This window comes from Tamandua tetradactyla, chromosome 10 (genome assembly GCF_023851605.1).
Source record: "Tamandua tetradactyla isolate mTamTet1 chromosome 10, mTamTet1.pri, whole genome shotgun sequence".
Classification (NCBI taxonomy): Eukaryota; Metazoa; Chordata; class Mammalia; order Pilosa; family Myrmecophagidae; genus Tamandua; species Tamandua tetradactyla.
In genome coordinates, this window is record NC_135336.1 from 13,080,047 (window position 1) to 13,094,245 (window position 14,199).

Below are 14,199 nucleotides of genomic sequence, written 5' to 3' on the forward strand. Positions count from 1 at the left end.
AACAATGGATAAAACAAAAGGCAAATTTTAATAATTAGAAAATTGAAAATGCATGGAATTATTTCATCTGAGAGCTGGTTCCTTAAAGAAAACCAGTAAAAAATAAAATTTCTGGTAAGAATAAAAGAAAAATAACACATAAACAAACTAGAATGAAGACATAGTAAGAATTGTAGAAGGCATTAAAAATTACCAGAAAATACCATCCAAAACTCTATGTTAATAATCTCAATGTAATGGAATTATCTGGACAAAAGTATTATTTTTTAAAGTTACAAAAATGGTTAACCTCAATCAGATCTTAAAAAAAAAAAGATTCTCTTAAGGAAGGATTTGGAATCAAATGAATTTACTACTGTTTTCTTGGAAATTTTCAAGGATTAGATCATTCCTATCCATAAAAACTTTTTCTAAGAAAAGAAAAAATCAAAGCGTTTTCAAGTCTAATACACAAACCCAACAAAGCAATATACAAAAAAACTGTATCAATCCCTCCTGAAAAACAGATTTTAAAAACTATAAAATTCAGTTTAGTATGAGTATAATCTACCATAGACAGTAATTCTCAGGAATTTGAGGATTATTTAGTACTAATACATTTATTAACGTAACACATTCTGGTAATAGGTTAAAGAAGAAAAATAGTATAATCATCTCAGTAGATAATGTGAAGGCATTTGATGAAATACATCTCCCATTTTTTAAATATTCCTGATCAACTGGAAATAGAAGGGTATTTTTTTTACATGATGTAGCATATCTTCAATCAAAACTCAAAGTCATATTTACAAGTGAAAATGTTAAAAGTATTCTTAATGAAGAGTGGAATATCTGCTATTACCACCATTATTTAACATTTTCCTGGAAATTCTGGATTACATACTAAGAAAATATAAATGTGCATTTTAGCTATTGGAAAGGATGAAGGAACATTATTACTTGCAGATGATAATAATAGTCTCTTAGGGACACCGGATAATCAAGGATTTATAGCAAAGATCAGAAAGGGTTCTGGAAATAAAGTAAATGTAAATTATACTATAATTTTCCTATGTATTCACGGTAAACAGTTATAAAAATAATGGGTAGAAATCATTCACAATACAAACAAAAATATAAGATATAGAGGATTAGATTTCAAAATTAACATGTAGGATGTACAATGGAGAAAACTACAAAGATTTACTAGGAGACATGAAGGAAAGCATAAATAAATGGAGACCTGACATGTCTCCAAATGGGAAAACTAAGTTGTGTAAATATATAAATTTCCCCCCAAATATCAAAATCCAAAGGGTACCCTTTAAAAGCCTGAAAATATGTTCTAGAGTTTACTTGGAAAAATGTACAGGAAAGAAAAGTAAGAAATTTTGAAAAGAGAAGAATAACAAGGATACTCCTGCCAGTTATCAAAACTTATTATAAAACTACATTTTTAAAGGAATAGTGGCAGATCAAGAATGTATTGGCATATGAGCCCTCAATCTTGGGGTTTGTTCATATGAAGCTTATCCCAGCAAAGGATAGGCTAAGCCTACTTAAAATTAGGCCTAAGAGTCACTCCCAGAGAAACTCTTTTGTTGCTCAGATGTGGCCTCTCTCTCTCAGCCCACATGACAAGTAAACTCACTGCCCTCCTCCTTTCTAGTGGGACATGACTCCCAGGGTTGTAAACCTTCCTGGCAATGTGGGACAGAAATCCTAGAATGAGCTGGAACTCAACATCAAGGGATTGTGAAAACCTTCTAGACCAAAAAGGGAAAGAGAGAAATGAGACAAAATAAAGTGTCAATGGCTGGGAGATTCCAAACAGAGTCGAGAGGTTATCCTGGAGGTTGTTACACATTATATCACCTTTTTAGTTGAGGAATATTGGAGAGGGTGGAGGGAAGTGCCTGAAAATGTGAGCTGTGTCCCAGTAGCCATGTTTCTTGAAGATGATTGTATAATGATATAGCTTTTACAATGTGACTGTGTGATTGTGAATACCTTGTATCTGATACTCCTTTTATCTACAGTATGGGCAGATGAGTAAAACATATGGATTAAAAATAGATAATAGGGGGAACAAATGTTAAAATGAATGTAGTAGATTGAAATGCTAGTGATCAATGAAAGGGAGTGATAAGAAGTATAGAAAAAAATAGGGAACAAAGGCTAAAATATGTTGGGTAGATGGAAATACTAGCAATCAATGAGGGGAGGGGAAAGGGGAGTGGTATGTATGAGTTTTTTTCTTTCTTCTTTTTTTAAATTTATGCAAATGTTCTAAGAAATGATGATGTTGATGAATATATGACTATGTGATGATATTGTGAGTTACTGATTATATGCCAAGAATGGAGTGATCATATGGTAAGAATGTTCATGTTTGCATGTTGTTAGGTTTAAAAAAAAAAAAAAGAATGTTTTGGCATATCAGTGGAACAGAAAAGATTGTCTAGAAACAAATTGTATATATGTATACATACACAAAAATATATGAACATATAAATAATTTATACATATTATTTATAAATATACATTTATATGTATATGTTATAAACATATACATTTATAACATAAATTACGTTTATAGGAAAGAAATCCATAAATCTATATGAATATAGATAAGAAATCCTTAAATATAAATGAATATAGATATGATAAAGGTAGCATTAAAAACAGTTGAGGAATAAATGAATGGAAAGAGGATAAAATACTCAATAATCAATAAAACCTACTGGATAAACTGACTAATTGGATAAACCAGTTTGATGCCTACCTAAAACTATATACCAAAATTAACATTAGATTTAAAAATGAATTAAATGAAAACAAAAAGCTAAACAAGTGACACTTTATCTGATTTTGTAATTAGGAAGAACTTTTTGTGCATAGAGGTAATGGTAAAAAAATCAAAAGGAAAAAACAGCTCATACAAATAAATAGTAATAATAGCATCAGCCAATAGAAAAAATGGGTAAAGAATATCAAGAGACATTTCACAGAAGAAGAAATGGCTCATACCATGAAAATGTGTTCATTCTCACTGGTGATCAAAGAGTTGCAAATCAAAACCAAATGAGAAGTTTTGGTAATAGATGGTGGTGAGATAGCATAACATTGTGAATGTAATTAAGAACATTGAATTATCTATTTGAAAGTGGTTAAAAGGGGAAATATTAGGTTTTATATATGTTACTAGAATAAAAATTGGAAAGCAAAAAACAGGACAGTAAAACAGAGTGAATTCCATTGGACATGACGGAATATAATTAATAGTATAATAATTAAAATGTTTCTTCATGCATTATAACAAGTGTACCACACTATCGCAAGATGTAAATAATAGAGTGGTATACGGGAACTCTGTATTTTATGCACAATTTTTCTGTAGACCCATAACTTCTGTAATAAAAAAAATGAACAAATGAAATTTTCTATCTTATCAGACCAGCAATTTTTTACTTATGTAGTATACAATGTTGGACATGTTATTATCAACCAAACACTCCCCAAAATAGGTGATAGGAGTGAGAATTGGTACAAACTTTCTAGAAAGTAATTTAAATTGTGTATCAAAAACCTTCACTTTCTCATATGCTTCATCATCACATAATTAAACTTGGTTCTCCTAAGGAAATCAGAGGCTAGGACAACATGGTATTTGCAAGTATGTTTTTCACAGCATTATATATAATACTAAAATACAGAAAGCAATTGCACGGTAGAGTGACCTTATTCCTAGTTTGCCGTGACAGTCCCTGTTTGTCTGGTGTAACCAGTGTGGTCAGTAATGACAAGGCGCATTCTCTGACTTCTCTAGCTTGAAGCCTCAATTGTAGCTTCTAAGACCTGTTGCCTTTTTTTTTTTTTCTTTGGCATGGGCAGGCCCTGGGAATCAAACCCATGTCTCTGGCATGGCAGATGAGAATTAGGCCACTGAGCCACTGTCGCACCACCCCAGCTTTTTGTTGTTGTTGCTTTTTTTAATTTATGAAGCATAACCACATACAAACACAAACATTCTTACCATATGATCATTCCATTCTTGTTATATAATCAATAACTAATATCATCACATAGTTTGTATATTCATCATCATGATCATTTCTTAGAATATTTGCGTCAATTTAGAAAAAGAAAACAGAAAAAAATTCATACATACCATGCCCCTTACCCCTCCCTTTCATTGATCACTAGCATTTCAATCTACTAAATTTATTTTAACAATTGTTCCCCCTATTATTTATTTATTTTTAATCCATATGTTTTACTCATCTTTTGGTAAGGTAGATAAAAGGAGCATCAGGCACAAGGTTTTCACAGCCACACAGTCACATTGCAAAAGCTGTATCATTATACAATCATCTTCAAGAAACATGGCTACTGGAACACAGCTCTACATTTTCAGGCAGTTCCCTCCAGCCTCTCTATTACACCTTAATTAAACAGTTGATATCTATTTAATGCATAAGCGTAACCTCCAGGATAACTCCTCTACTCTGTTTGGAATCTCTCAGCCATTGACACTTTATTTTGTCTTATTTCACTCTTCCTCCTTTTGGTCAAGAAGGTTTTCTCAATCTCTTGATGCTGAGAACCAGCTCATTCTAGGATTTCTGTCCCACGCTGCCAGGAAGATTTACACCCCTGGGAGTCATGTCCCATGTAGAGAGGGGGAGGGCAATGAGTTTCCTTTTCGTGTTGACTTCGAGAGAGAGGCCACATCTGAGCAACAGAAGAGGTTCTCTTGGGGGTGACTCTTAGGCCTAATTTTAAGTAGGCTTAGCCTATCCTTTGTGGGGTTAAATTTCATATAAATAAACCCCAAGACTGGGGACCACCCCAGCTTTTAAAAAAAGTTTTAATTATTATTATTATTTTTATTACCTGTTGCTTTTTGTTTTGTTGTTTTCCTTTAAAATTCTACTTAGATCAATATATTGGGATTATAAATGTGAATTTTTGAGCATTGATTGTAAGTGCTCAACCCTTTATATAAAATGCCTCATTTAGTTCTCCTCATAGGACTAGGAGGTATGCAATACTCCTATTTGACAGATAAGGAAATAGGGGCACTGAATGGTTAAAGTAAATGTTACAAAGTTGTACAGAGGTGTAAGAACTGGTTAGAAGAGCTTTTAGGAAATATCTTAAGATTTTTCTACATACATATATAGGAATAGATGTATGTGCTTAAATGGTTCATTCAGCTATGCCTGTGCTTCTCTGCAAATGAGAAGATTTCTGCCCATGGGCTCTGTCATCTATGATCATTTAAATTCAACAATCATTTTGGATTACTGCAATTGTTTCCCTCTCAATTACTTCACCAGTGGGTTGAAACTATGAGGAGGGTGGAGAAGAGCCAAGAATATTCAGAAAGAAATATTAATTCATATACTTACAGTTTGTGTAGATAGGCTTTCTAAATGGCTTCCCCTTCGAAAAGACAAACGCTACTGTGATACAGTTGATGGTGGTGAGGGGCCACAGTGTGGTGCTCTCAAAGCTCAGAACTGAACCAGGAATCAGAGTTGCATTTCCAGTCAAGTTTCCTTCCAAGCTCACATTTGCTGAGAAATTATTTTGGTTGGCCAGAAAGCACTCCCTACAAAAGAAGCACCAACATTTGTGGGAGTTTTCATTCCATTTTTATTCATCCAGCAAGGGGAAAAAAAGTAATCACTCCCAGGGGACCTCAGCTTTCAAACTGGATAACAATTTTCTATGGCATTTCTTCCAATTCCAGGGAATGAATGAATGAATGAATGAATGAGTGAATGCATGTCTGGGTGTGAATGTGTGTGTGTGTGTGTGTGTGGTGCTTTCTCTTTCATAGATTAATAAAAGCTTCCTAACTTGGGTTCTGAATTTGAGTGTCCTCAGTCTAATCTATCTCACCAGAGAGGCAAAGGATCCTCTGAAAGATGATACTCTCCTGCATGAGAAGCATCTATGGCTTTATTTTACTAATAAATTAAGTTTAAACTTCTCAGCCTGGCAAAAAAGACTCTTTACTCTATGATCTCAGTCTACCTTTCTTATCTTATCCCTTGTCACTCCTATGCTTCTTATGCCCCAAACATATAGGATTGCTTCCTTTCCCCCAAACATTACACTCTGTACACCTCCATGATTGTATTTGCTACTCCCTCTACCTGCAATGCTTTACTGGAGATAATAGTCATCCTCCAAACAGCATTACATCTGCAATATCTTAGCTTTGGCTGGCAAGTGGAACTAGTGCCCAGTGTTCTTCCCTTTCGTGCCTCATTTAGGTCAAAGTTTCAATTATTAGTTTAAGGAATTTTTATTTTCCACCCCTGTGATGTGAGTACCTTGAATGTTGAGTTTTTTTTTTTAATTTTCCTCGTATTTACAATAAATCCTTAGCACCTAGCACAGTGGCAGCCACATAATATTTGCTCAAACAAACATTTATTTGCAATATGGACTTTCCACATTCTGATAATCTACTTGTAAGTCCATTTTTTTCAATAATAAAACACACAGATTAGTTTTCTGACAGCTTCTTGTTGGGTTTGACACTTAACTACTCTGTGCTATTTATAGATAGGATTCATTTTCCAATTGTGAACTCGAATGCGAGGTATATCTTATTATTTGACTTCCTAGGGTATGGAAATGTGCTTTGCAGATAGCAAATGTTCACTTAGAGTTTTCTGAATAAATTAGTGAAACAAGCAATCAGTAGTCACAAAGCATTTTTGTACAGAGATAAAGTGACTAGATGGCCTGAATTATAGCATTTAACATCAAAGACTATGCAGTCCAATCCATTTACACCATGGATGGGAAAGTTGAGGCCTAGCATGGCACAACCACTTAGTGACAGAGGCAGAAATACCCAGAACTCCTCCTCTCCTGTCCATTGCCCCTGAGCTATGCTATACTGGCTCCTAGATTCAATCAGAACTTTACCTTTCTGTATATAATCACTCCAATTTTGGGGAAAACTGGTTTTGAAACTAAAAGGAATTCTATATTCCAGGTTATATTTGAATCACTGAATTTTGGGTCTAAATGAGAATCTTAGACATCATCTGGTAGTTTTCAATGTGTGTTTTACTGATTTCTGAAGGTCTGCTGACTTCAGGATCACAGTGGAATGAGGGGGAAGTTTGTACATGCCCTATTTTAAATACCAGGTCTTTTCCTGTATTTTTTTTGATAGATGATGGAAGGAAGATTTGTCAGAAAAAAAGAAAGTTTGAACATCTATGGTATAGTTTACCTTATATCACACTTACTTTACAGTTAAAGAAATTCAAGCCCAAGAAAGTGAAGAAACATACTCTGAGTACCATCGATACTCAGAAGCAAAGCAAAAAATAGGATCTAGATCCCCTGGCTGGCTGTTGACTGTTTTGAGTCAATCAGAATCAATGATATTCATGTGAATTGATTCATGTTCCTGGCAAAGACAAGCTCAAGTCCTAATACCTAGTCCTGTGGCTGAGAATCCATTTGTAAATAGAATCTTTGAGAATGGCATCAGTTAAGACAAGGCCAAACTGAACCATGGTGGGCCTTAATCCAATATGACTGGAGTCCTTATAAGCAGAGGAAATTTGGGCACTGTTCTAGTTTGCTAGCTGCTGGAATGCAACACAGTAGAGACAGATTGGCTTTCAATAAAAGGGGATTTATTTAGTTGATGTATAGTTTTTCAGAGGAAAGGTAGCTAAATTTCAACTGAGGTTCTTTCTTACATGGGAAGGCACAGGGTGATCTCTGCTGGCGTTCTCTCCAGGCCTCTGGGTTCCAACAATTTTCCCTGGGGTGATTCCTTTCTGCTTCTCCAAAGGCCTGGGCTGAGCTGCGAGTGCCAAAATGAGGTATGCTGAGCTGCTTGGGCTGTGCTATATTGAGCTCTCTCATTTAAGCACCAGCCAATTAAATCAAACATCATTCATTGCATTAGGCACGCCTCCTAGCTGACTGCAGATGTAATCGGCAACAGATGAGGTTCACATGCCATTGGCTCATGTCCACAGCAATAGAACTAGGCACCTTCACCTAGCCAAGCTGACACCTGAATCTAACTACCACAGTCACGGTAGGAGGGAAGGAGCCAGGAGGAGACAGAGGGCCATGGGAAGGAGACAGAGATTGAGTTAGGGACACAGACATCAGAGGAAACATGATCCTATTGACATCTTGATTTTGGACAGCCTCCAAAACTGTGAAATAATAAATTCCTATTAGTTAAGCCAATCAGTCTTTGGTATTGTGTAGTATTTCATTGCAGCAGCCCTGGCAAACTAAGATGCCATCAGCTAACATATTTATTGTAACATGCGCTTTAAAAACCCAACTAGTTTAAACCAATGTCGTTTATTATATGTCAGTGTCAGAGATCAGCAAACTATAGCCCATAGGCCAAACGTGACCCTCAACAGAAAATGATCACTAAGGAAATTAATACATTCAGTCAATCAACCAGCTGTTAAATCTACACATTAAGCAGCCAATGTGGTAGCTCCTTTCCCAACTACTCTACAGCACTCCAGCCATTAACTGTATCCTGTGTGCTGCACTACCATTTAGATTTCTCAACGTGCAGACACAACTTTTTTTAACTAAAGTTTTAGGGTATTTGTTCAATTTATGCGATTTCACTGGCCACTCATTGTATACCCTCTCCAAAAGACCGCTAATAAGCTGTGCTTTACCTGTATCTCGAGACATCACAATACCAGGGTTGCTGCTTCACGCAGAGAAATGCACAGAACTGTACAATGCAGGTAAAACAGGAATTCAAAAAGATTGAGAGCAGCAAAGGAGGAGAGAGGAGATGTCCTGCTGGCCGATATGGAGCCAGCTTTGAATGGGCATGAGTCGAACTCACTGAAAGACAAATGCATTTTTTCCCATTACCATTTCATCATTGAGAATAAAGGTTGAGCTACAAATTATATTGAACCTTTCAACAGAATTCCAATTCTACAAAATGAGTTGAAGTTTAACATCTAGGTAAACACATTGCCTAGTTGTATACCTGATTCTTTTAGTCTTTGTCTCTTTCATTCTTTGGTTTTACTTTCAGAAATGATAAGTAACAGATTCAAGAGTTCTGTAATTAATAAATTTATCATATTGCACAGTGCAAAAGATTTTTCTGCAACCAGACTGAACAGAAATGCTCTATTAAAGAGAACAACATCTTTCCAAATGAAATAAAGAATACTAATATTGTCTCTCAGTGACAATTGGAAAGTAGAGGGTTAGGCTGAAGAGAGTAAGGAGGCATCTAGCTATGTAGTTAAAAAAATAAGCTGTTACTCTAATGTTCTATAACAGTTTAAGGGTTTACCCTCACCAATTCAATCAATGCTTTCCCAGGAGGGTGATGAGCTAGAGTATGTGGGGGACGCAGAGATGAGGAAGACAGCTCTCCTGTCCTTAAAGAGCTTAAAGCCCAGTGGAAGACAAGCGGAGGTGCAGAAAGAAGGAACACAATGTGTACTGTGGTCAGTGATGTGGAGAGAAGCAAAGAAACTGCTCTGAGGTTACAGAAGGCACAGGCTTCAGGGTTTGGGTTCTCTCTGCACTCCAGCATTCAAGGTAGAATGTGGCCATAGAGTTCATAAAGAGGCTGTCACTAGAGGAGAGAGAGGTATAATTGCATATCTGTGTATCTGACCTCTACTTCTTTTGTCTTCTTTTGTCTCTTGTTCACATGCTTGTGGTAGATTCTGGCCTTTCTTTTATACAGCAGATAGAGTGAAGTGAATTTTTAGCCTCACAGTAGTGGAATATACTTCATTACCCCTAAAGTTTGGAGTTCACCATATGACTTGCTCAGGCCAAAGAGATATTAGCCCAGACTTGACGCATGCTTACAAGGCTGGGCTTGCTCCTCTGGAGCCCCTGTAATCTGCAATGAGAATTGTACCTGGGTTCTTTCCATTCAGTCTGGACCCCAGAATGAAACTGTGGCGTTGACTGAACTCAAACCCAGAGCCTGGATCAAGACCAGCTGATCCACATTCTAAAGCAGAGCTGTTATTCTGAGCCTACCAACATCAGCTGCACCACAGTCAACCAATAAACTCATAAACGTAGAAAATACATGTTTGGTATTGTAAGCCACTGAGCTTTTGGGTGGTTTGCTATGCAACATTGTTGTGGAATATTTTAACTTTTCCCATATTAGAGACTCAGTATTTCCTGACAGGGAATCTGTATACCTGATTATAAGTAAAAATAAAAATAACACTTGCCAATTTAGGGCACCTACTAGGTTCCAGAATCTGTACTAAGTGCTTTAAAAACATCATCTCTATTTACTTAAAAAGCAAATAAAAATAGGTATCTAGGTTCCATTCTATGGTGAAGAAACTGAAGTTCAGAAATTTAGAGTCCCTTGCTCAGGGATCCATAGTTAGTGAATGATAAGGGTTGATGCAGAACCAAATCTGTCTGATGGCAAAGGGCAAAGCTCATGTTCTCTGCTATACAGCATATTATAATATGATGGATCCCATTATTAAAGAGAATGAAATGAGAACCCTGAAGTATAAGCATGGATGGTACTATGTATTAGCTGCCAAAAAAACTTTTTTGAATTGTCTAGGTTGCCTTAAAATGATGATGATATATATTATCAGACTGCATGCAGAGGAATGCAAAGTAGAAAAGTGTTATATTTTATTCAGAATTAATCATTCCCTCTTCTGGGTTCCCATTGTGCATATCACTGCTATAGTGCAGGGTGTCTTGCATTAATCTAGTTGTTTCTACATCCTTTCAGAGGGCCATAAACTGTCTGAGTGAAGAAACACTGTCTCATTCCACTTTCTGTCCCTTACTGAACTTAACACAGGGCCTGATGCATGGAAGTACTTAACAGTATAAATTCTATTATCAAAGAATAGTTTGAAATTATTTGGCATCATTTGGATATAATGTTGTTATGCTTTTCCTGAGTAGTTGGTCAAGTCTATATTGTAGACAAGACATTGTAGACATTGGCTTGTCCCATAAGCCAAGTTTCAGGAGATTCATGAACCCACCTAATTCATGGGCAAAAATCTGAGTGTGCATCATGAGATTTTTAAAGTAAAAAAGTCTACTCTTCCATCAGAGTCTCAAAGGGGACCAGGACACAGGAAAGGTTAGGAGTCATTTGAAGCATGAATAGAATTTATGTAAGAGATATATTTATTTCCCACCACACCTTCCTTTTCTGGACGCTTCCTCCCACATGCTGAAGTTTTTGGCCTAAATGGATCTGTGTCACATGACATCACTCCCATCCACAGAAATAATCGGCCAAGAGGAGGGCAATAACTGTTCTCACCAAAAGCTTTGCAACCGGGACACTGAGAGACTGAGCTAATTAGCTGTGGGAAAATGAACAGAAAGATCATGGAGACTCAGAACTAGGACCATCATTTGTCATCATTTGCAAAATTAATAAGCAGAAGTCATCAGACAAAACCTCAACAATGGAGAAAAAAAGAAAAGAGATGAGGAGTCCTCTTGGAAATAAAGAAAGTGGTCTCTATTTGTAACCCTTTTGTGTTCTAGCTCTTGTAAAGTCCAAATGCTTTGGAGTTCCTGTTCTCAGCTTATTTTGAGAATCATACTCTTTAACATCCCCCATCTTTCTGCCTCCCATTCTCTTGATCTAGCTTGAGTGATTTTCGCCGAAGATAACTGAGATGTGGCTAGAATTCCCTTGAAGATGGCTGTATTCAGATTAAGGTCAAGTGTTCATGGGGCACTCTCACTAGTAATTGGACTTTAAAGCATGTGTTTTCTTAATTGACCTCCCTCTTGGCTTCACCTTACTTTTCTACTTGACTTCCTCTTTAACGCATTATACCTTGTCCTCCTAGATGAATTTGTGCATAGTCTTTAAACCTTTACAGAACAAGGAAGCATAGGTATAAATAAGTAAGCAGTAAATACATTAAATATGTGATGGTGATGTCTTTCCCACTTACTAATTCAGGCTTAAGGCCAGACGACTTAACCTGAGAACCAGGAAATGTAGGAAGCTTGGTGAGAACGATTTTGTAGTCATCCTCTGTGGTGGACTGAATTGTGACCCCAGTTTGGACATGTTCTTGGTCTTGGTCCACATTTGGGTGTGGGTAGACCTATTGTAAATAGGATCTCTCCAACATGTTATTTCAGTTAAGGGGTGGACCTAATGAATCAGGTTGGGCTTTAATTTGGGTTACTGTAATTCTTTATAAGCAGAGTGAAAGTCAGAGGGAGAAAGAAGGCACTGGAGAGGCAAGAAGTTGGAAGTCAGCAGAATCCAAAAAAGAAGGAAGATGTTGCAATGTACATTGCTATGTCACAAGAAAGCCAGGGGACCCCAAAGATTGCCAGCTAGCCAGAAGATACTGACCCCAGGATGAAGCAAGATTTCTAGTCTCTGAAATCATAACCCCAAAAATTCCTGTTGCTAAGACAAAGTCCTATTGCATGATATTTTTTTAGCAGCTTGTAAACTAAAACATTGTCCAATTGTTAGTGACTCCTAATGGCAGCAGATGAATGTCCACAGTTCTCAGCCTGGCAGTCAAGATTTTCTGTGATCTGGCCCCACTTACTTTTTCAAATTTTATCTCCTGCTGTTTCTTTTCACATACCCTACAACATGGTCAAATTAAAAACTCCTACCCCATACTTATAGCCCTCTCTTGCTCATGCTGCTTTCTTCTACTTGAAATGTCCTTCTTTTAGCAACAGAGACTTGAAATTATCCATCCTTCCTATTTTGTGCAAATGCTGCTTCATTCATGAAGACATCTCTAGTATCTTTCTCCTTACTCCGTTGCTATGTCCTCCCTAAAACCCCACTGTCATAAATGATTTCTCCTTTTCTGAACTGCCAAAGCATCTAGTAGTTTCTGGTACTTACTACTTTTGACTTGCTATCACCTGTCTTTATGCTTAATTGGAACTTGCAATTTGTTGTCTTTAAATATGAAGCTCAACAAAATCCCTAGGACAACAGGAAAATCTCCATTCAATATCCTCTGACAAAACTGTTCATCTCCCACTATGTGTTTCAATTTAGCATTATTGACCATGTTCACAAATAAATCACACAAATTTCTTAAACATAGCCAACACTGAAGAAGCAATACCATTGATTTAAAATTATCCAGTCATGTAAATATTAATAACATGTATAGCAAAAATATTTTAATGCTATGAACATTTCAATCTTAATCAAATTTGATATCACCTACATCTCTGGCTGATACTCATAAATTTTGTTATTGGATTGATACAATAAATGACTTCAATATCAGTTTCATGTTTTAAGATGCTACATGAAATTCTCAAGGTTATTAATATCTTGCATTGCCTGATGTTTTATCTGTTATTTTTCATAGCACTCCCATTGTTGAACAAGGAAAAAGAGACAGTTATGCAATTCTTTTCCTTTGCTCTCTGTCTCTCACTTATTAAGAGTTAGTATCAATCCCTGAGTTCCTTGATGGAAAATACTTTATCCGTGTCATCTCAAAGCGAGGAAATGAGCAATAGCTGCTGTAAGTCACACCTTGCTTTGAGAGCATTCCACTAGAACAATAGGCTAGCACTCATACTCAGACATCAAGACCTAGCAAAACCCTGGTTTCATGTCAGTGGAAAGCATAGCTGAATAATGGAAAGTGATCTTTGGGTTTAAAAACTTTTCCTTTCTAGATGTTTTGTACATTTTTCTCTCAGACACAAGCCTATAAAGGGCTCTGAATACATTGACAACTTTGTGAGGCAAGAACGTTATTTGCTATCAAGGTATTTTAATGCCAAGTCTGGGGCCTTCCAGTCTAAACTCATCCCCAGTACTAACTTTCAGAAAATCCACAGGTAAGCAGGTTTTGGTAGTTATAGTACATCTTTCTCAAAATCTATAATTTTTGTGAATATCTCTAGAATTTTTCATGAATAAATAAAAATAATACAGTCATTTAAAGAACTTACTTGTTAAGCAGACCATCAAGGTGATGGCAATATCTTGCACGAGATATTGGAAATTCCCAAAGATTTGCAATTGCTGAAAAGAAAAGAAAAGTGAATTTAAGCATGGCTTCTGCCATCATAACATTTTCTATCATTCCCAACACTTAACATGATCAGAAGATAACTGTTACTTTTCTCCTCTCTTTGTGAACAGAAAAGCCAGTTACTTACCCATGATTGTTAGCAACTCAA

At 36.3% G+C, this 14,199-nt stretch overlaps 1 protein-coding gene across 2 annotated transcripts in view; it reads right to left on the bottom strand.

Annotated features, from left to right (window-relative positions):
• ATP13A5 (ATPase 13A5) overlaps window positions 1-14,199 on the bottom strand; it is a 132,730-nt gene that overhangs the window by 8,089 nt on the left and 110,442 nt on the right. For both annotated transcript variants that reach the window (XM_077117893.1, XM_077117892.1), the window contains 3 exons: window positions 13,969-14,041; window positions 8,685-8,859; window positions 5,394-5,596 (listed from right to left, as the gene is read on the bottom strand). In XM_077117893.1, coding sequence (XP_076974008.1) covers window positions 5,394-5,596; window positions 8,685-8,859; window positions 13,969-14,041 — 451 coding nt within the window. The remainder of the gene's footprint in view (window positions 1-5,393; window positions 5,597-8,684; window positions 8,860-13,968; window positions 14,042-14,199) is intronic.